Source organism: Paroedura picta, chromosome 6 (genome assembly GCF_049243985.1).
Source record: "Paroedura picta isolate Pp20150507F chromosome 6, Ppicta_v3.0, whole genome shotgun sequence".
Taxonomy (NCBI): domain Eukaryota; kingdom Metazoa; phylum Chordata; class Lepidosauria; order Squamata; family Gekkonidae; genus Paroedura; species Paroedura picta.
The window spans coordinates 123,533,367-123,554,246 of NC_135374.1; the positions used below are offsets into that span (position 1 = coordinate 123,533,367).

Here is a 20,880-nt window from a genome sequence, read left to right on the forward strand (position 1 = left end):
TTTCACTTACGTTGCCCTTTGTTTTGCTGATCGAACTACTAGTTCATCTACTTCCATCTTTCTCAGCTCTGCTGGACCCTATTAAATACAGTAGAGGATGAAGGTCCTCTTTCCATATGGAAAGACCTCTGGTGTGGCCCAGAAGGTACATCAGGAAAAGAAGAAGAGCTGCTTCTTATGCCGCTTTTCTCTACACGAAGGAGGCTCAAAGCGGCTTCCAATCGCCTTCCCTTCTTCTCCCCACAACAGAGACCCTGTGAGGGAGGGGAGGCTGAGAGAGCCCCGATATTACTGAAGAAGAAGAAGAAGAGTTGTTTCTTATATGCCGCTTTTCTCTCCCTGAAGGAGTCTCAAAGTGGCTTACAGTCGCCTTCCCTTCCTCTCCCCACAACAGACACCCTGTGAGGTGGGTGAGGCTGAGAGAGCCCTGAGATCACTGAAGAAGAAGAGTTGGTTCTTATATATGCTGCTTTTCTCTTGCTGGAGATCAGTTTTTATTCCAGGAGATCTTCTGGCCCCATGTGGAGGTTGGCAACCAAACACCAGACTAAGGTGACAGCAGCTTGTACAGTTGAACAGCCAGCTGCGTGCCCTTGGGCTCACTACACCACTGAGAAAGCTGTTCTGACCAAGCAGTAATATCAGTACTATTGGAGCTCTCTCAGCCTCACATCTCTCACAAGGTGTCTGTTGTGGGGAGAGGAAAGGGAAGACGATTGGAAGCCTCTTTGAGACTCATCCGGGTAGAGAAAAGCGGCATCTAAGAACCAGCTCTTCTTCCTCAAAATTCCCCACTTGAAATTTGAAGCATTTGTCTTCTCCTTTCCCTGATTAGCATAGTGTGTCTCTTGCTTCATAAATAGCAGAATAGTTGAATTGCAAGCAACCCCATGCTGAGAAGGAGCAGTCTGGAGGGGCCAGTAATAAGCCCTGTAAAGGTAATTGGCCAGGTCAGCCATTTTTAATGAGATTGTCTTCAGGACTGTAGTAGCCAGAGGATGCCCATTCACAACAGCGGATTTCTGAATAAAATTGTAATCTAGTAATCAAGGGTCAGTTTAATAGGACATCAGAAACCGGAATTGCTCCGGTGTTCAACCTGCCGCCTGATCTTACTCCTGTGAGTGGCCTTTGTGTCCAAATCCCTCCTTCTCCAGCCTCTCCCTTCCTTTGGTTTGGAGCTCTCTGTCTCCTGAAAGTTTCAAAAGAAAACACTTCTCGGGTGTCTCATTAATCAGCCTGGTATGAGTCTATGGCTTGCAAACTGCTGTTTTTGGATCCAAATGCCTTCTCTCTTTTAAACAACTTCAGCAGTGGAAATGTAATAATAGACTGTAGTAGCTGATGCCTCTTAAAACCGGGCAAAAAAATATTCTTACTGAAACAGACTGATGCTGCAGAAAGCTCAGGCCAGCCACAAGAGGATTTTCCCAGCTTTTCCTTCACTCTTAGAGAGCTAAGAGGGTGTATTTCCCCCCCACACCCCCTTGGAGCACATCAGCTGCCTTTTCCCCACTCAGATAGTCACATCCTCCAGGGTCGGGGGGGGGGGACTTTCCTTCAACTTGTTTCTTGCTGTTGCTGTGTAAGGATAAATCCCAGCAATCTCAGTGTGTTTCTTCAGCTATGCTTCATGAAATTTCTCTGCCCTTCTTGTCAATTATTTTGCAGAAGGTGCTATTTGAAATGCTTCCTCTAGGAAACAAACCTGAGCTGCCCAAGTGGGCATTACCTCTGTCTCCTGTACTTCGTTGAGGGCATAACACTAGCAAGAGGCTATTCCAAAAGCACAATCTGGGAGAGTAGCTTGAGAGGAAACAAGCCTTTGGGGAACATGCTCTGAAAGCCCAGCAGAGGTGCCTTGTGCCTTAGTGGGGCGACTGCAGAGTAGCCCAAGTAAGTCACTGGGCCTCACTGGTCAGCCTTCAGCCTCACCATTTCCATCAGGTCCAGTTCCCTGATCCAAATCCCCTGATCGCTCCCTGTGTGTCCGAACCCCCACCTAAAAAGTCCAGCATCAGTTGGTTGGACTGTCTCTGCTCCTCCAACTACTTTCCCAGATTTGGAGAACAAAGATGCAGCTGCTCCATCAAGCATCTGATCCATCCACTGATGAAACAATGAGATATGAGGTCCTTATATGACCTCAGGTTCTCCATCTGTACGATAAAATTCAAGTGACCTCCTGTATTCTGAAGTCCAAAGATAAAATCTTAGGTAGGCTGTTCTTGAACTCTCCAGGCATCATCACCTTTCTTATGCTAAATGGGAATTTGAGCACCTCCACTGCCATCTTAAGAGAAACTAGCCAGCAGCTGCTATCTCCAAAAGAGTGGAGAACTTCTACAGGGTACAACATCCAACTCCTTCCTAGAGAAACCCCTTGAGACAGCTGTGCCAAGACGGGTGGTCATAGAAATCAAATCATAAATAAATAAAAATAACCATCCCTAGTTGCTGAGGGAATATAGGCTCACCATTGCCAGTGTACCCACCCGTCTCCTCCCGACAAGGAGAGCCTTCTACTCCTCCTCCGCTCTGAATTTGAGAATCACTAATTATGAGGAATCATGTTGGCTCCCCAAATATGGACACTCAGGTGATTTTGCTGTCCTGGACCCTACTTCCGCCGAACACATGCTCCCATCAGATCAGGGTATGTAAGAATGGAGATGTGTGGTTCTCATACATGGACCTAAACAGGACTTGGAAGATGAGTCTTGACCTTGTAGCTAATGAGGCAAGAAAAAAATGCATTCAGTGTTCAAAATTTCTAGAAGTGCGCACATGGAATGCATTTCTACTCACTGATTCTCTCTTTAGTTACTTACTCTCCAGTGCTCTCTCTGGTTATCCATAATAACTGTTTTAAATGATATCACAAAGCTGCCTGATTTTTACTTTGGATGGCCACATCCAGTTTCAGAATGAAAATAAAATCTATTTTTAAAAGTATATGGTGGTTGGTGGTAAGCGATGTGTTCACAGACATGCTGCTCAAGAGCTCCAATATGCAAAGAAAGGATTCTAACGTGAGATGGGTCCGCTAAGGGCCAATCGGTCCTTGGTGGGCCAGCTCAAATGAATGCAAGTTCAAGGTCTAAGATGGTGAGGAGTTTGGAGACCAAGTCATATGAGGAAAGGTTGAGGGTCTGTTTACCCTGGAGAGAAGACGATTAAGTGGTGATACGATAACCATCTTCAAATACCCGAAAGGCTGTTATAGAGAAGATGGAGCAGAGTTGTTTTCTGTTGCCCCAGAGGGTCAGACCAGAACTTGTGGGTTGAAATTAATTCAAAAGAAGTTTTGGCTAAACATCCGGTAGAAGTTCCTGACAGTTAAAGTGCTTCCTCAATGCAACAGGCTTTCTTGGGAGCTGGTGGGTTCTCTTTCCTTGGAAGTTTTAAAGCAGAGGCTAGAGAGTCATCTGACAGAAATGCTGATTTTATTAACTTCGGCAGTTTGTGAGTGGGTGGACAGGAAGGGATGTGCCAGTGTTTGTCTCTTGGGGCCTTTCCTTGCATACCCAAGCAATTGCTGATCACCACTTTGAGATGGTAGGTGAATTCCCTCCAGGTCAGACTAAATTCTGGAGATTTTTTGGGGCATGGAATTGGGGCCACTGTGGGTAGGCAGGTAGTTGTGAGTTCCTGCATTGGTTAGGGGGTTGGTCTAGATGACCCTGGAGATCCCTTCCAACACTATGATTCTATGATTCCATGAGTTCCTTTGTTTGCTGTTCAGTGTTCTTGTTAGTGCTGGTGTTGAATAAAGAGCTGTTGGATTTGAAGAAAATGTATCTGTGACTTGCGGAACCCACAGCCTTAATACTGACGATGAGGATGGGATCATTATGTTAGGCGGTCTGCCCTGGCAAGCAACTGGTTCTGTCCACCTTGCCCTGCACCTGGTGCCCTGCCTCCCCAGGTGGGGCCATCCAGCCAAACGCTCGACTTACTCTTCCATCCGAGGAGAGTCTCTGCAGTGCAGGCTCAGTACGGGATCCTGTGTTAGGAGATCAATCTAAGAGGACGTCCTCTCCTGTGAAGAAAAGTGGTTAAAGACGGAAGTAGTCCTTGTTCTCCAAAGGAAATCCCAGCACAGTCATAACAGCATACAAAACCAGTTCTTGCAAACTGCATGAGACATTTAGTCAAGCTTAACAGGAATTCTACAGGAATTCTGGAGTTATAAAGCTAAAAGATGATGCGGTTAACTGATTATTTAAAATGAAAACTGATACTGTTAACTGATCCGGAAGATGGGCAGTTAAGAGAGAAAAACAAGATTTGATCCAGACTGTTGTGGAGTACACAACAGGCCAGGGAGGGAGGGGAGCCCCCATCAGCACTTGCCCCAGCCCCAAGCAGCCCCGGATGCGTCCTTGCCAGGGCTGCCCAGGCCAGGGGGGCACAGAGTCCCTGCCAGTGCTCCCCCACCCCGAAAAGGCCTTCAGAGGCCTCTCCAGGCCTCAGCTGGCTGCCCGGGACGGGGGTGGGGTGGGGGAGGCTAGTGCCCATTGTATTTTCCAGTACAACAGGCTTTTCCGGTAGTACTTTGAATATGACTTGGTTGGTCTAAAAGGTGCCACTGGAGTCTAACTTTGTTCTGCTGCTTGAGACCAACACGGCTACCCACTTGAATTTATTAACCTTTTGATAAGGAGGAAGAGCATTCATTTCCAGTCTCCCACATGTAGTTTGTAGGTGAGTCCTTTGTTATTGCTGAGATAAAACCCCCAAAGAAGTCCGGTTTCCCCCGTATTTCAGTAGCCATGTCTTTGTTATAATCCCCCTGTAATAGGCTAATGGGGTTTTGCTTTCAAGATGTTTTCCTTTTCTGCATAGTTGTCCATTTTAGATTCATTCCCTTCCCTTGATTTATTGGGGCAAAGAGGTTTTCCTGAGTCTTGCGTTTGGGTCCGGAGTTTGAGGATTTGGCTGGATAATGAGCGGAGATGCATCTTCAAAGGGTCCGGCATACTCCTAGTGCTTTGGGTCACATGAAAGGCTTGGCAGACGGCTGAGTGCAGCTGAGCATGCCAGTTAGCGGGTGTGCATGACTAAGGCTGGGGAGGAAGGGCTGGAGCACAGGACTGGGAGATGCGGGCAGGGCGGCTCTTCTGGCGCAGTCAAGGCCTGCCTTCAGTGGCAACGCCTGAGACGTACCCGGAGACCTCACTCTCAGGCTGGGCTCGGCGGCTCCTTGGGCTGCCTTCCTCGGTAAAAGGCTCAGGGCTTCATTTATGATTCTCAAAATTTTCACCTCCAGTATTACTCCAATAGGTGATTTTGCAACTTGGAATTAGCTCAGGTGTCCAAAATTATTTCTCATGAACCAGTTTTGTTTTGCTTACTGTGGTGTCCTAGAAGCATCAAAGCACCACCCTCTTCTCAAAAGTATGGTGTGTCTTTACAGAGTGGCCATCCCTTTCGGGAGCTTCTTGTTCCTAGCCAGTTCGGCAGTTCTTAGAGAGATTTGGAGACCTGAAAGCCAGTTCTTTGTTGCTGTCTTCAGTATTTCTTGTCCCTCTTAAGGGGCCGTAGCATGGGCTTCCAGGAAAACGATACCTGTAGCAGCCATCACAGGGACACCCGCTGGCATGGGTGTCCTCCTTCATATCCTTCGGGAGGAAGGCAAGCAGGAGCCTGGCATGACGCCACACTCTAGAAGAGCATTCGTGATCTTCCCATGTGGCAGTAGCTGAGAGAACTGGGGCTCTCCATATTTTCCATTTCTTTCTCAAATTCTCCCAACTTCTGTTCTCCAGTTTTACTGGGGGGGGAGGGTCTTTTTCCTGCAATCCAAGCAACTAGAGAGGGCAAGTCCTTCCTTTTCCGGGTGGCTTCATCTTCCAGAAAGGTGTATTCTTGCCCTTCCTTTGTACTCTGTTGGCTACATTTGTACAATGAGGGCCCTTTAAAGAATCGATTTTGTGGCTTGTGGTTTGTAGGTACATCTTTGTGACTTCTTTGCATGTGCACATGGGACACCATGATTGCAGGCCAGCCATGGAGAGGAGCTTCCACGCTTTTCTGAAGATTAGATTAGATTTCCCGCTACTCCCGAGACCGGCTCATGGTGGGTTACAAAGTGTCCAATAAAAAACCCAAAAGAACCCCATTAAAACAGGACAAAACCCACAGAACAACTGGTACAGCCATGGCGGATTCCACAATAATCCAACCCACAACCACCTGTATTGAGGGTGGAAATAGGAGCCAAGATGCTAATGCCCTAACTAACGCTTGACACCAGTGGGGTCCGCCAACTGATCTTCCCTATTCCCTGGCCTCAAGCATAAAAACTCCATTTTGCAGGCCCTGCAGAACATCGGAAGCTCCTGCAGGGCCCGCAGCTCTCCTGGGGCCCCAACTGTCCTTCCTTGTGCCTCTTAAGTCTAAGAGCAGGCCACAATACAGACACACGCCCAGCTTGTAGATGCCCAATTGCTAAGGGGCATGAAGTGAGAGTGTAAAGCAGGGGTAGTCAAACTGCGGCCCTCCAGATGTCCATGGACTACAATTCCCAGAAGCCCCTGCCAGCATTCGCTGGCAGGGGCTCCTGGGAATTGTAGTCCATGGACATCTGGAGGGCCGCAGTTTGACTACCCTTGGTGTAAAGGCTTAAAGACATGCTCTAGCAAAAATCCTGGTCCAGGACCCCACCCCCATGGTGGAAACTGGTGTCTGAGGCTTGGGCTTGGGCTCGGGTTGGGCGCTTCGGTGCCTGAAGCGGCCATTTGCTCCCAACGCAGCCAGCGCCGCGGAGGGGGGGAGGGGAGACGTGGGCTGGATAAACACCCACAACAAGAGTCCAGCTCAGTCACCATCAACTCAATGTTGAAGAAGAGTTGGTTTTTATGCCCATCTTTTAAATTAAAATTTATTTAATACAACACTACAGCCAGATAAAACAGATAGCAAAGAACACTGTGCAGCAGAAATTACATAATCTGGGAACCAATCCAAGATTTTAAAATATTTAAAATTGCATAATTAATAGATACATTAAAAATTGCAAAATAAAATTGCTCTAAAACACTTTTAATCGAGCTTGAGTTGTCTTTCCCGTGTGCTAAGCACATGAGCACAAAATTTGGAAACCTGCTTAATAATATGGACCTTATTATTGGACAGGAGAAATCTAACTTTTCCTTTATTAGAGATAATAATGGAGGAATCCCTGAGTAATGGGGGGAGTCTCAAAGCAGTTGAGCCTTCCCTTCCTCTCGTGCAAGGTCAGGACAAAAAGCTGGTACTGCCAGGGTCAATCCTCAAAAAATCTCCCTGGTGGACTGTCACGGCAGATCTTCAGAGGGACACAGCATTCACTCAGCCAAAGCAGACAGTAATCATGAGGGATGCAAGCCAGAGGAGCAGGGGGGGGGGGGCACTGCAAGGGACCCACAGCTCAAGGAAAGTGGTCAGAAGCAGAACAAGGGCACAGCATAAACCGGCTAGAACTTTGTGCAGTGAGGCTGGCCCTCCAGAGCTTCCTGCACGTCCTTTGGAACAAACACGTCCTGGTGCACATGGACAATATGACAAAAAAAGCACACATCAACAGACAAAGTGAGATGCAGTCACACGCACTCTATCTAGAAGCGTGCCTCCTCCTGACTTGGGCAGAGAAGAACCTCTGCAGTCTCACCTGCAGGGAGTTGTGAACCAGCAGACGGATTGGCTCAGCAGACAGGATTTGGACCCCAGGGAGTGAATCATAAACTGGATGGTCTTCACCCAGATTGCAACCCTCTTTGGACACCCGATAGCAAATCTACTGACAACACCACAGAATGCTCATACATTCACCATCAGGAAATGCTTTCCAGTATTGAAGTGGAACCTCCTTTCCCATAATTTGAATCCATGGCTCTTAGTCCTTGCCTCTAAAGCTGCAATAAACAAGTTAGCCCCCATACCTTTCATGGAGTTATCACCCCCTGCCCTTCTCTTCTCCAACCTACACACAACCAACTCCCTCACCTTTCCTTATGTGGCATGGATGCCAATCCCCCCCCCCCCCTGGCAACCATCCTATTCACCCTTCTCTGAAAATGATCCAACTTGACAACATCCTTCTTGAACCGCAGTATTCCAAATGAGGTCCATCCTATGCAAAATAGTGGCATTATAACTTCCCTTGCTCTAGACCAGGGGTTCTCCACCCTCCTAATGCCGTGACCCTTTAATGCCATTCCCCCAACCATAAAATGATGCCAGTGTTCTTTCACAGAAATTAAACCGAAACTGACCCATGGCGTGAAGATCTATTGTTCATGATTGTACATAATTGTTTTTCCCCCGGGGTTTCTCAGTTCAGTTCTGCCTCTTGTCCCACCATGCCGATCTTGGTCTTTTCCGCTGCTCCAGACAGACGAACGCTCAATCTCAGCAACCGCTGGGAATGGGTCGTTTGACCCCCAGGTTGAGAACCACTGCTGTAGATTCTGTGCTCCTAGCAATGCAGCCTAATATCACATTACCCTTCTTAGCTGCTATATTGTACTGTTGGTTCATATTCTTGCTCACCAGAACTTTCACGTGTATGACTATCACATGCCCTGCTACTATCAGATGGCCCCATCTTATGCACCACATTTTTATTACCCCAATTTAATACTTCTCCCAATTAAAATTCATTCCGTTGGCTATAACCCATTTTTCCAATCTATCCTTGAATAGTAGTCCTGTGTTAATATAAAGGTTTCCTGGCTGCTCATGCGGGTCAAAATGTTATTGAGGGACAAGAGCCCTGAGTTGTCGGCTGTTACAGCAAAGTTTTGTGCTGCCACCTGTAACATCTGTTGCCTCTTGGTGGGGTGACCTTCTGTGAAATTTGCATATTGAGATTAGCCTAGTTTATCCCAGTTTTATGGATAAGAGATTGTTTCCCCCCTCCTGTTTCATTCTATTTGTTTCTATTTTGTGTTTTATATTGCTCTGGTTAAGACCGTTTAAATAAAATGCAATTCAATCCAATTCAACAGTAGTCCTTTCCTCTGCCGAGCTAACACCCCACCCATTTTTTTATTTGTTCATTAATTAGGTTTTTATACCGCCCTCCTGTACAGCTTAGAGTGGCTCACATAAAGATTGCAGGAGTAATACATAGAACAGTCTAAACAGATAACACAGTCATAAATAACATAACAATCTAAGAGTGGCTTCTAATCTAATTTAGTGTTATCTGTCCATTTGATCAGTGTACCCTCTATTGAAGCAGAGCTAAGCGTTGGGGGGTGGGGGGGGGATCTCGGAGGGCAAATATGATGCCTTAAAGACATTTATTTTGGCACCAAGTTTTGAGAGTCAGGCTCCACTGCTCAAAAATCTGGCCCAGTGCTTTCAAAAGCCTGCCCCAATTACTGAGGTGCCAGAGAACTCTCCTCTGGTTTCGGCTGGTGCCGCCTCACGTGGCTTTCTCAGGTGATAAAATCGGTGCTCACTAGACAGCAGCAGTTCATGTTCATTGTGTAAGCCCCGGCTGTGGACTTTTGGCCTCCAGTGGAAATCAGAGCCTTGTTTAGGTGCATGAAAAAGGGCTCTTCATATCATTCACAAGTGTGGCTTGGATTGCTCTGTGTGGATGGCTGGTCGCGCTGTAGGCCTCCGTGATTCTGCCTCCTCTTCTGTGCATCCAGCACTGACCCTCTTGTGTATCCCTGAGTCCCTTGTGCCCCAAGCAGGATTTGGCTGAGCTGGACAGGGAGCTGCTCTCTGCCCTTGTGCCCACGGCACTGATTGGGCCAGTGGAGATGCAGATGAGCAATCTCAGTTCAGCAGAGAAGACAAGACTGGGGATAAAGGAAGATGCTATACACCCAGGGCATTTCTTTTAATATTTCACATCCTGGCTCTTTCTGGGACCTTGTCTCCCCCAAGTCTGATTTTTTGGTGGCCTCTCCACTATGATTTTAATTCATGCCATCATTTGTAAGGAGTGTAAACTGTTCCATCTCTTCCTTAGGAATACCACCCATAAACATAAATAAAAGCGCTTTGCCACCCTTAATGGGAGCATGAATTAATTGCCTGTCTTATTAGCAGCCAGATGAAAACCTCACAAGCAGCGAAGACATGAAATTGGGGCCGGGCAACAAGACACATTCAGCAGGCTGGAATGGGATGGTCCACTCCAAAGGCAGCACGGCCACAAGAGGCTGCCAACCGGGTGCGTTTTAACCTCCTCTCTTTCTTTCTTTTTTCCAGATGATGCTAGCAAGGGAAGGGAGAGTTTCGTGCCTGAAGGTGCCAGTCCTGACTCCGAAGATCATTCTGGGAAGTTGTGGAGTAAGCAAAGATGCATAAACCTGCCCCGGTTATCATTCTGCTACACTGTGTGTGCCTGGATGTAGTTGTACACAGAGAACTCTTGTCTTTCTCATTTTTCAATTACTCTTTGAAAAATATTTAAAAGAGTGGGAAGTAAATCTTCTTGCTTTTCCTGCATGCCATATGCCTTGGGGTGCCACTCTGCCCTTTCCAACTTGGAAGGAGTCGTCATGAATTACGTTATGGGTTGTGGAGGATGGAGCAGGAGGGTCCTTGCAAAAGGTGGGCACCAGGCATGTGCACTTTGGACCATTGCAGCCTTGATTCGGGCACAGATAGGCTGGAAATGGTCTACACCAGCCACTGCTATTGATCTGTAGGGCCGGATGGCAGCCATCTGGATGAGCCGCATCACAATCTGGCGTGATATAGTGCTTACAAGGCAGCCATTTTAAAGGGATATGGAGTAGCAGGTAAAGGGGAGGGGAAGGTGGCTGTAAGAAGCTAGAGAGGGGTCTTACCTTACTCCATTGCTGCTGGCTCACTTACCTGAGCTGCTCTGGGAGGGAGCAGATATAATCTCTGACTTCCAGTGATTGTGCTCATGGGCTGGCTGCCTCAGTACCTGGAAGTTCATCAGTGGAGAAGACTTCAACTGGTTTGGTGTGAAGGACCATCCTGAATTTCTTTCCCCTTCTTTTTAAACTCAGGGCCATTGCGCACCGGGATCCATGTAGCAAATTGTTTGCTGAACGAAAAATCACCATTTTAAATAGTGGAATTCGTCGTTATGCATACCTGCCTTTTTAGTGGAATCCAGTTGCGTTTCTATCGTTTCCCACAGGGTTCCGGTCTCGGCAAAAATCGCTAGAAAGGAAGCGCTATTGCTGAGCTGTGTCCCGCCCCTGGCCGTCAAGCAGCCAATGGGCGGCCGTTATCATGCTCCCAAACAGCCCCTTTCCCTTTAAGGAAGGTTAAAAAAAAACACACACACACCCGTTGCAACGAATGTGCGTTGATTCGTTGCAACGGAGAGACCTATCCAGCTAGCAGGTGATGTTTGATCGTTTCATCGTTGCCACGCTCCCCCCCGAGTGAAAAAAAAAATCCCCCCCTCACGGGTGTGATTTTCGGCCGAAAACAGTGTGAAAAATAAAGTGAAAATAAACCAGCAAACAGGCCTCTGCGATGCTTGTGCTTGGTGACTTTAAACAGAGGGACTGCAGCCGGGGAAGCCTCACTGGGTAAACGAAGGCTTGCCGGTGCGTTGATCTCCGCTCGCTCGGAGAAAAAAAAATGGCGATCGCTTCGCCGGAAGATCAGAGGAGAGAGCCAGGGGGGAAGGACTTTGTAGAAACCACAACAATGGTAACGCACAGAACTTTCCTGCTAGTGTTGCAGATTGGTTGCAGGAGTGTAGCGCTTTCCGGAGGGTGAATCCACTTTTTGGGATTTCCCTGAAAGCGCTACAACGAAGCACTTTTTGCAGATCGGTTTCAGGAGTGTTGCAGATTGTCAACAACGTTGTTCATAATGGCAAAACTGTAGTGATTTCAATTAGTAACCATTGTGCCATTTTGGACGAATGCAGAACGGCTCTCACTTTCCACCATTAAATAACTCTTTGGGTTTCTGTAGGGGGTGCTATGTGAGGAGTTGTGATTCGTCAATTTAGATTTTGTTTGGTTAAAAACCTTTTCTTTTGCCTTTTGATTGGCTTGGTGGGTGACTTGGAGTTGGTGGTGGTGCTGTTATTGTGGTGGTGGGGTGAGATTTCCCAGCTTTCCCCCCCCCATAACTCTAGAGGATGTCTGATATGACAATGGACTGTAATATAATTCTTGGTGAACACCAGGTTCCACCTGGAGGCTGGCATCCGTTGAGACTCATAGTGTGCTGTGAGATTTCTCCCCAGGCATCTCCTCCAGGGGAAATGAAGTGATCTCTCTCTGCTGTGGTGTGATTTCAGTGGGTCTCCAGTTTTCTCCTGGAGGCTGGCATCCCTTGAGACTCATAGTGTGCTGCTAGATCCCCTGCCACCTTGTCAGTCAGCAGGCATCCCCTCCTCTCCAGGGGAATTGAAGTGATCTCTGTTGTGGTTGACAGATTTCAGTTTTATATACTGCCCCCCACTGCAGCTCAGGGCGATTTACAAAGAAAATAAATTGTGTGATACAATGCAACATAGTACTATAAGAATGTCATTAATGAAGTATCATCAACGTAATCATAACATAACACAGGTAACGTTTATTCACAGAACATTAAATGGCAGTAGCGTCACAGTCGCACCTCTGTAAAATGAGTCCATCTGGATGGGAAGGGGTTCTGGGAGCCCAACAGGTGTTGTGATTGGCCTTAACCAAATGCCGGGCAGAAGAGCTCCATTTTGGTGCCATGGGGAACTATGGGGCCCAGGTCCGTTCTGGGGACTCATCCCACCAGGTGTGGGGCAGGACAGAGGATGGCCTGGCCCTGGTTGAGGCCCAGCATGCTTCTTTGGGCCAGGGATCACCAGCCGGTTGGAGTTGGCTGGACGTAGTGCTCTTTGAGGGGCATAGGCAGAGAGATGGCCTCTCTGATACACGGGGCCCCATCCATGTATGGCCTTAAAGGTGATTACCAGGAACTTAAGTTTGATCTGGTATTCTACTGGTAACCATTACAGCTATTGGAGCACGGGCTGGATGTGGGCCCTTGAAGGTGTTCTCGTGAGAACCCTAGCTGCTGCGCTCTGGACTAGTTGTAGTTTCCAGGTCAAGGATAAGGGTAGGCCCGAGTAGAGCAAGTTGCAGAAGTCCAGTCTAGAGGTGACCGTTGCATGGATCACTGTGGCTAGGTGTTCCAGGGCCAAATAGGGTGCTGGTAGTTTGGCTTGGTCCAGGTGGAAGAATGGCAGCTGTGCTACTCTTGTGACCTGCGCCTCCGTAGAACGGGAGGCATCTAGGATTATGCTCAGGTTTCTGGCGGAGTGGGTCACTCTATCCAAGTTGAGTAGCCACACTTCCTCACTTGGGCCTTTTCTGCCCAGCCACAGCACCTCCATCTTTGATGGGTTGAGCTTCAGACAACTCTGCCTGAACCACCTCATCACTGCTAAGGCTTCAGGGGGAGAATCAGGGTGGCCTTCCATCAGGAGGAAGAGTTGGGTGTCTTCTGCATATTGATGGCACCCAAGTCCGAACCTCCACATCAGCTGGCCGAGAGGGTGAATAAAGATGCTGAATAAAAGTGGAGAGAGGACTGCCTCCTGTGGAACACCACGTCTGAGTCTCTCTTCAATTGCTACCCTCTGTCTGTGACCCCGGAGGAAGGAGATCAGCCATTGAAGAGCTCTCCCCGTATTCTGGCATCGGCGAGGCAGCGACCTAAGAGCTCATGATCAATCAAGTCAAACGCTGCTGTGAGATCGAGCAATGCAAGCAGTGCTGACCCGCCTCGGTCCAGCTGGCAACAGAGGTCGTCCATCAGGGCAACCACTACTGTTTCCGCCATATAGCCAAGCTGGAAACCTGACTGGGACAGATCTAGGAGTCAAGCTTTGTCCAGGAATGCTGATATTTGGTCCGTGGCAGCCCTTTCTACCATTTTTCCCTGAAACACTAAGTGCGAGACTGGGCAGAAGTTAGTGGGTTCCTGTGGATCCAGAGATGGTTTTAAAGGTGCCTGACTGCATTTGAGCTTTGTTCTCATGGTTGTGCTGTAAGCTTAGAAGACGGCTGTCATGCAAGCTGTTGCTTTTTTCATGTCATTCCTTAACATCTCCACTGGAAAAATTAGGTCCTCGGATTTCAGTGCTATGTGGCGAATTAGTAAAACAGTTTTTAAAAAATCCTTCCTTGCAAGAAAAGACATTCCTAGGAGTTTTGCTTATTTGTAGTGCTCTCCAAAATTTCCCAATTGCTCCATTGGAAGGTGTGTTTTTCTTTCTTAGTCTGGACCGTTAGCTCTGCCCCTGACCTGCCCACTGTGACCAAAAACGGTGGCAATCACTTTCCACAACCCTCAGCAAGAACAAGAAAAGAAAGCGAAGCCCAGGCCAAAAATAAATTTATTCCTGGTGATTCTCAGTGCCCATTCTATTTCTTTCAAATGTTTGAATACAAAAAATAAGTTGAGATTATTACCAAAAAATGTTGAAATGCCTATATTTTGCAAAAAATAATTATATGGTAGCCCTTTAAGGAATAATAAGGAACTCACCTGCCATTCACTGGGGATGATTTATCTGTTGAGCTCTATTAAGTCCATTGGGGAATTTGACTGTGGCATATAGTCTTCGAGGAGGGCGGTATATAAATATAATTAATAAATACATAAATATACCAAGCCCCCAGAATCTAGAGAGCCGGTTGGCCCATTTATATTGTAAGGCATTATTATGGTATATATATTGTATTCTTGATATATGAATATATAATTGTAATAATGGAAGGTTTGGAATTAATGAGATTTATGACCTATGGCATATATTGTAACAATTTATGATTAACTACCATTAATGAAAAACTGAATGAAAATGAGGTTGGAATATATAAACATAAATATTATATTTATACTAGTTATTAAGCCCGCTGTAGTTAAAATACAGCGGGCGCTAGCGGCCCTATGGAGTTGGCTGGCGGCTCCTCGAGGTCTCCCCACTGCACGGCCCCTACCTGTGTTGTAGGTGCTGTGCGCGCTCGGCAGCGGGGCCGCAGCGGCGGGCAGCAGCTGCTGGAGGCTGGCCAGGGCGGCGGTGAGGTGTTGTCTCCTGAGGCGGGGTGGGCGAAGCTACTGGGGGCGCTGCCGTGGCGGGGCCTCAGCCGCGGGGGAGCCTCTGGAAGGGAGGCAATTGGCGGCATTCTGGCGGGGCGGGCGAAGCGGCTGGCGGCGCTGCCATGGCTGGTGGCGGGGCCTTGTCCGTGGGGGAGCCTCTGGAAGGGAGACAATTGGCGCCGTTCTGGCGGCCTGATGCGTCGGGAGGCGCTTTGCGGCTCCCGACGCGTCAGGCCGCCGGGAAGGGAGCAACAGCGAGCCGCGCTGTGCGCGGCTCGCAATTACTGCCTTCGCGTCGGAGGGCCAATTGGAGGGCCCAATTGGCAGACACTTTGCGCCTGCCGATTGGGCCCTCCGATTGTCAGTCCGGAGGAGGGGCCAATCGGCACCCTTCATCATCCCGGACACAGCCCACCCTAACTCCTCCCCCCCAGGGCTTACGGCATTATTTAGTCCGCGACGCCCGCGGCGCCGCGGGCGGTGTTCAGATGATTGGTTTGTTAACTGATGATTCTGATATAGTAAAATAAATTTTCTTTTGTAGGGAATAGCCACTGAAGAAAGGGTGCTGAGCTTGAAAATGGCTATTATTGATGCGGACCCTGTTTTGGTTACCTTATAATTATTTTTTGCAAAATATAGGCATTTCAACATTTTTGGTAATAATTTTGCCTTTTTTTCTTTGTATTCATACATTTGAAAGAAATAGCATGTCATAAATGTATTTTTCACCTATGCTTCACTTTCTTTTCTTGTTCTTTGCTCTCCACTGTGGCCAGCGGCCTTCAGAAATGCCAGTTCTTGGGTGTTCAGGCGGGTGGACAGCCCAGCCCCACTGGAGCCTGCCTTCAGCCTGGGGGAGCAGCCATCAAGGTGGAGCAAGAGCAGGTGCAGAGGTTCAGGATCCCCTTGTGTTCTCCAGCCTGCCTGCCTCACTAGACCAGCCGTGCTTGGTGAGGAGCTCCAGAAAACGAGGAACGGCCACAGACATAGTGGCTGGAAGGTGGCTGGCTTGTGGAGACCCACTTTCAACTGCCTGCTCAGTGGTGAAACTCATTGGCTGACCCTGAGCAGGGGATCCCATGGCTGTGGAGATAAAACTCTGCTTTGGGTATCTTGGAAGATCCCCACTGGATTTGGATCAAGGGCATGGGATCCGCCTTGTCTGTTTCACAACTTAGGGGCTCTTTTGCTTTGTGCCTTTTGCCGTCCTTTGTGTGGCCAATCACCTAGGAGAGGGGGACATGGGCAAAAGTTCTTCCAAAGTGGAGCTTGAGATCTGGGGTGGTGAACTGAAGTCTGGGAGGCAGCAGCACACACCTCCCCCCCCCCCCAAGTTCAGTGTGTAAAGAGGTCCACTATGTCCTTTTTCTTACCCGCTCATTCAGCGCTGTTGGGATTCTTTGCTTTCCACCCCCAGTTGGTTTCTTGGTGTTCACACATCTCATGACTGGGCAGGCCAAGTGGAGGCCTGACGGGTGGTCACAGTGCTCCGTGGAGCGTGGCCGTTTTCCCTGGCTGGGATGCCTCCTTTTCAGTGAGAGGGCTTGGGGAATACCAAGCCTTTTGTACCCCAGTCCCTCCAGAGGAGGCTCGGATATCACACTTGTCACTCCAGCTGTCTCTTGTAGGTCGCTGGATGCCGAGTCCCTCCCATTCATTGGGTTACACATGAAAGGCCGTGAGCGGAGAGCAAAGCATTTCTGTGCTGAACAAGAAAGGGACAGAAATAAAATATCCTGATGTGTCTGAGGCCCAGAATGTGGGGGGAGGTGGGGGTGGGATGGGATGGGCACTTGCTGCTCCAACGAAGGGGGAAGAAACAGTCTGAAAAATGATGTCCACGAGGGAAGTGCCTGAGCCGGATTCCCCCATCAAATGTATTTTAAACATGAGGTCAGGGTGTGAGAATAGACCGGGACGTTGTGTGAACAGGAATAGGGGTGAGGGTGGAGGAAAAGGCGGCCATTCAGAATCGGCTCCCATGGCGACAGCGGCACAAATCCTTTCCCCGTCCGTGTCTTTCCTCCGCGTGTTCCTTCCCAGGAGGACCTGACCGCCAGGCCAGAGACCTTGGGGGATAAGGCAGGCCCCGTCTGTGGACAAATCCCTGCCAGCAACGACATTTGCCCACCTCTTTGTAATCTCTGTACATTAACTGAAACTGCAGGGGGCAGGGGGGCTCTTTCAGAATGGTGGTCTCTCACCGGAGGTAGCCCCTTGCCTGGGGACATGCTGCAGGGAGGCCTTGCCTACACAAAAAAGGGCAGGGGGCTTTTCTGAACCATGCCCACCCCCCACCCCCATTTTGGTCATAAATGAGGGACATAGGCAGATGGAATTGGCCACGGTTGTGTAAACAAAATGAGGACTTGCTTGTGAGGCTGACAAAGTCACCACTAAGCCGCCCCTTCTGTGTGCCATTCAGACGTTCACCCAGTGCATGGATTGTGCTCCGTTTACTTAATTACTGAACTTCATGCAGGCCTCGTGTGACTGTTTGGTGGGCAGAGGCTCAGACTCTCCTTAAGATGCACAGGGCTTATGGGCAGGATTCTCAAATAGACATCTTTGGTTTAAGAAAACATTACAAAAAATCATTCCGCTTCACCTCGTTCAAAATACTTGTTTGTTGAAGGGTCTCTTCCATCCTGTGGAACTTCCTGGTATCAGTTGTTCTGTTTGAGACCCATTTGCACGTGCTGATCTGAGGCCCTCTCAGATGGGACTTGAGGTTTGCCTGTGACAACCAGCACTGTCACCACAGGGCCCTTCTGTTTGGGTTTGTTCTATGGGTCCTGGCTCTTCGTGGGAGGTCATTCCTGGATCCAGGGAGTGTCCTTTTCTCCTTCTCTGGTCGATCTCCCATAAGGAGCACTTTCCAGCTGTGAAGGACGTCCAGCCCCTGGGAAGGTGCTTCATGGTAAGCCAGGATAAGTGCAGTTTGACTCCATCTCGGGGAGTTCTACGTGTTAATAGACTTAGCAGCAGACAAGGCCTCTGTGCTGCCAGAGGGGCGGATCAAGATCAGGTCGGCAGTACAACAGGAATCAAACATGACGCTCCTGGCAACTTGCTCGGTATGTTGCTCTCTGGCCAGGATGCACTTTGTGAGGTGCGCTCCCACACATGTCCTTTCAAAATCTTTAGTCCTTCCAGAGCATCTTTCCAAGAGGAAGGCTAAGCTTCTTTCCCGTCACTGTCCTTGTGGTGGCAAGACCTCCTGGCTGGGTGCATCCTTCCAGGCTCCTAGGAAGGCTTTCGAACCTTTGAATCTCAAAGAGGATAAATTTAAGCTCAGATGCCAGTCTAAGCCAGCTTGGTATAGTGGTTAGGAGCATGGGCTTCGAATCTGGCAACCCGGATTTGATTCCCCACTCCTCCTCAACACGCAGCCTTGGGCTCACCTTGGGCTCACCTTGAGTGACCTTGGGCTCACCCCAGCACTGATAAAGCTGTTCTGACTGAGCAGGAATATCAGGGCTCTCTCAGCCTCCCCTCCCTCACAGGGTGTTTGTTGTGGGGAGAGGAAAGGGAAGGCGATTGGAAGCCGCCTTGAGACTCCTTTGGGTAGAGAAAAGCGACATATAAGAACCAACTCTTCTTCTTCCTAGGTTGGAGGGTTCCTCATGGGGGAATGCAGCGTAGGACACCTGGTCCCAAGAGGAAGCAACACAGAACATACATTTTCTGGGGTGGGGGGGATGACCCATCTTGGGTTCCTTTCCTTTCAGTATATTCTTCCGGATAAGGATATAGGTACTTTCCTCTGGAAATGACTGGTAGAGCGACCACTTGTAAGTTAGTGCACTCCTTTCAGAGGCATTACGGAATGGATAAAATGTCCTCTACTGAGTCAGCTTTTGAAAGTAGAAGTTTTTGAGCCAGGCTGTCTCAGCCTATGAGCTGGTATTCCGCCTCCCAGGGTCATACTGCTTTGTAATGTCCCAGTGCTCAGGACTGCCCCACAGAGGACCACTGGAAAGCCAAAGATTTGTTTCACTTACTGTGAATCTTCCTTGCCTGTCGTCCGAAAGCAGAACATTTCCCCCCATCCCGGTATCTCTGCTAATGTTGTTGGTTTGGGGGAAGGAGGATCCCTTTGTGGGAAGTCAGCCAGAATATGCCCCTCAGCTCCAGGCACAACTCCTGCTGCTGATGATGATGATGCTCCTTCTCTGATCTTCCAGCCAGGCATGGCTCTGCTCTCTGCGCCCCTCTCAGACACTGAGGTTTAGGGCCCCCAATCTTGACACTGCCTCACCAGCTTCACACGCTGAGCCCAATTCTCCACCTCTCTGGCCAGGTACACTCCCCCCATAAGCATTTGGGGTTGTCTTGCATCAGGGTTCCGTTCATCCTGGAAAAACTGCACTTTCATGGCCTTGGTCCAGTCATGCGCCTTACCTGTGAGGCAGCGGAACTCTCTGGCATAGCAGGTCACGGACCAAGCACTCTGCATTTAGGTGTTGCATCAGGGCTCTGGCCCTCTCCCACGCAACAACTCAAAAGATGCTCCCCATTCTTGCATGATGGCAGACCCTTCCACAATGAAGTCCGAAAGCTTTTCTGTGGTCCCATCAAAAATAACCTTCAGGTTTGGGAGGTCCCTGCCTGCACTGAGGACGGCGCAGCAGGTGGGATTGGCTGATCTGGTTGCAGGACTGATCTTAACATGGATGGAAATGATGAAACCATCAGTTCCCTAAACAAAATTTAAAAGCTTTTCTCGTTATATGATCCAAGTATAACTCTGTTGAAAGAATCCCCCCTACCAGCATATCTTTTAAGAGGGAAGGAATGAAAAATGGGGAAGGGGAGAAAGCTGTTTTGAAGGGAAGGGTGTTAATTCCCTTCCCTGTGAGTTTTGTGACCCCCAAGCTTGTAAATATTGTAACTACTGCATCCCATCTCATTCATTTATTTATTTTCTTCATTTATATCCTGCCTTTCTTCCCATTGGGGACCCTTAGCAGTTTGTAACATTTGTAGGATAATAGTGTTTTTAAAAAATCAACCTCTAAATCAAAAGCTTAGGTAAACAGAAATGTTTTAGCCTGGTGTCTAAAAGAGAATACGCCAGGTGCTGGTAGGTACAGTAGCGGATACAGCAGGTGCCAGGCAAGCCTCAAGAAGCAGGCATTCCATAGGTGCCTCTGTTTCCTCTGCTTCCTGCCCTGTCTCTGGTTACTGCCCACTTCACCTCTGGTGGAGCAGCAGAGCACGTGAGGCAGAATGTGCAATATGGCTGGAGGCCATCTTTCCACTGTCTTTCACACACACACACACACACACACCATTTCAGGCTTTAAAGGAAAGAACTAATTTGTGCCTGAAATGGTCAACCAGCTCAACCTCTCACAGTGAGCACATGTTACACTTTTGTACTGGACCCAGAGACATGACTCTTTGGCTCAAGTCCTGCTGCTAAGTCATCACAGTCATTAATACAGTAGATGAAAAGTAGAGGGGCTAGTAGACAGCCTTGCCTGAAACCTTTGTACGTTTTTATCCTTTGGGTAGGTGGCCTTGTCTACTGCACCTGACTGTGAATGAGGTCTACTCATGCAGGGAATGTATCAGAAAGAGGAGTCTGTTATCTGTTGAAGAGGCCTCCGGTTTGGCCCATAGCCGTGCCTTTGAGACAGAATCAAAAGCAGCTTTGAAGTCCACAAAGGCTGCCTACGATGAAGTCACAGATCTAGAGCTGATTTTTTCTATTAGAAGTTGTAGTACCAAACACTGCTCTTGAGTATCTCTACCCTCCCTCAAACCTGCTTGTGCTGACACTATGTTTTCTTCTGCTAGCCAAAGAATACATTTGTCTTGCAAGTGTCTCCTGTA

The 20,880-nt window shown here is 48.5% G+C and overlaps 1 protein-coding gene across 1 annotated transcript in view; it reads left to right on the forward strand.

Moving 5' to 3' along the window:
• FGFRL1 (fibroblast growth factor receptor like 1) overlaps positions 1-20,880 on the forward strand; it is a 165,443-nt gene that overhangs the window by 121,599 nt on the left and 22,964 nt on the right. Inside the window, exon 4 of the mRNA XM_077344083.1 lies at positions 10,216-10,296. Within this exon, the coding sequence (XP_077200198.1) occupies positions 10,216-10,296 (81 nt within the window). The remainder of the gene's footprint in view (positions 1-10,215; positions 10,297-20,880) is intronic.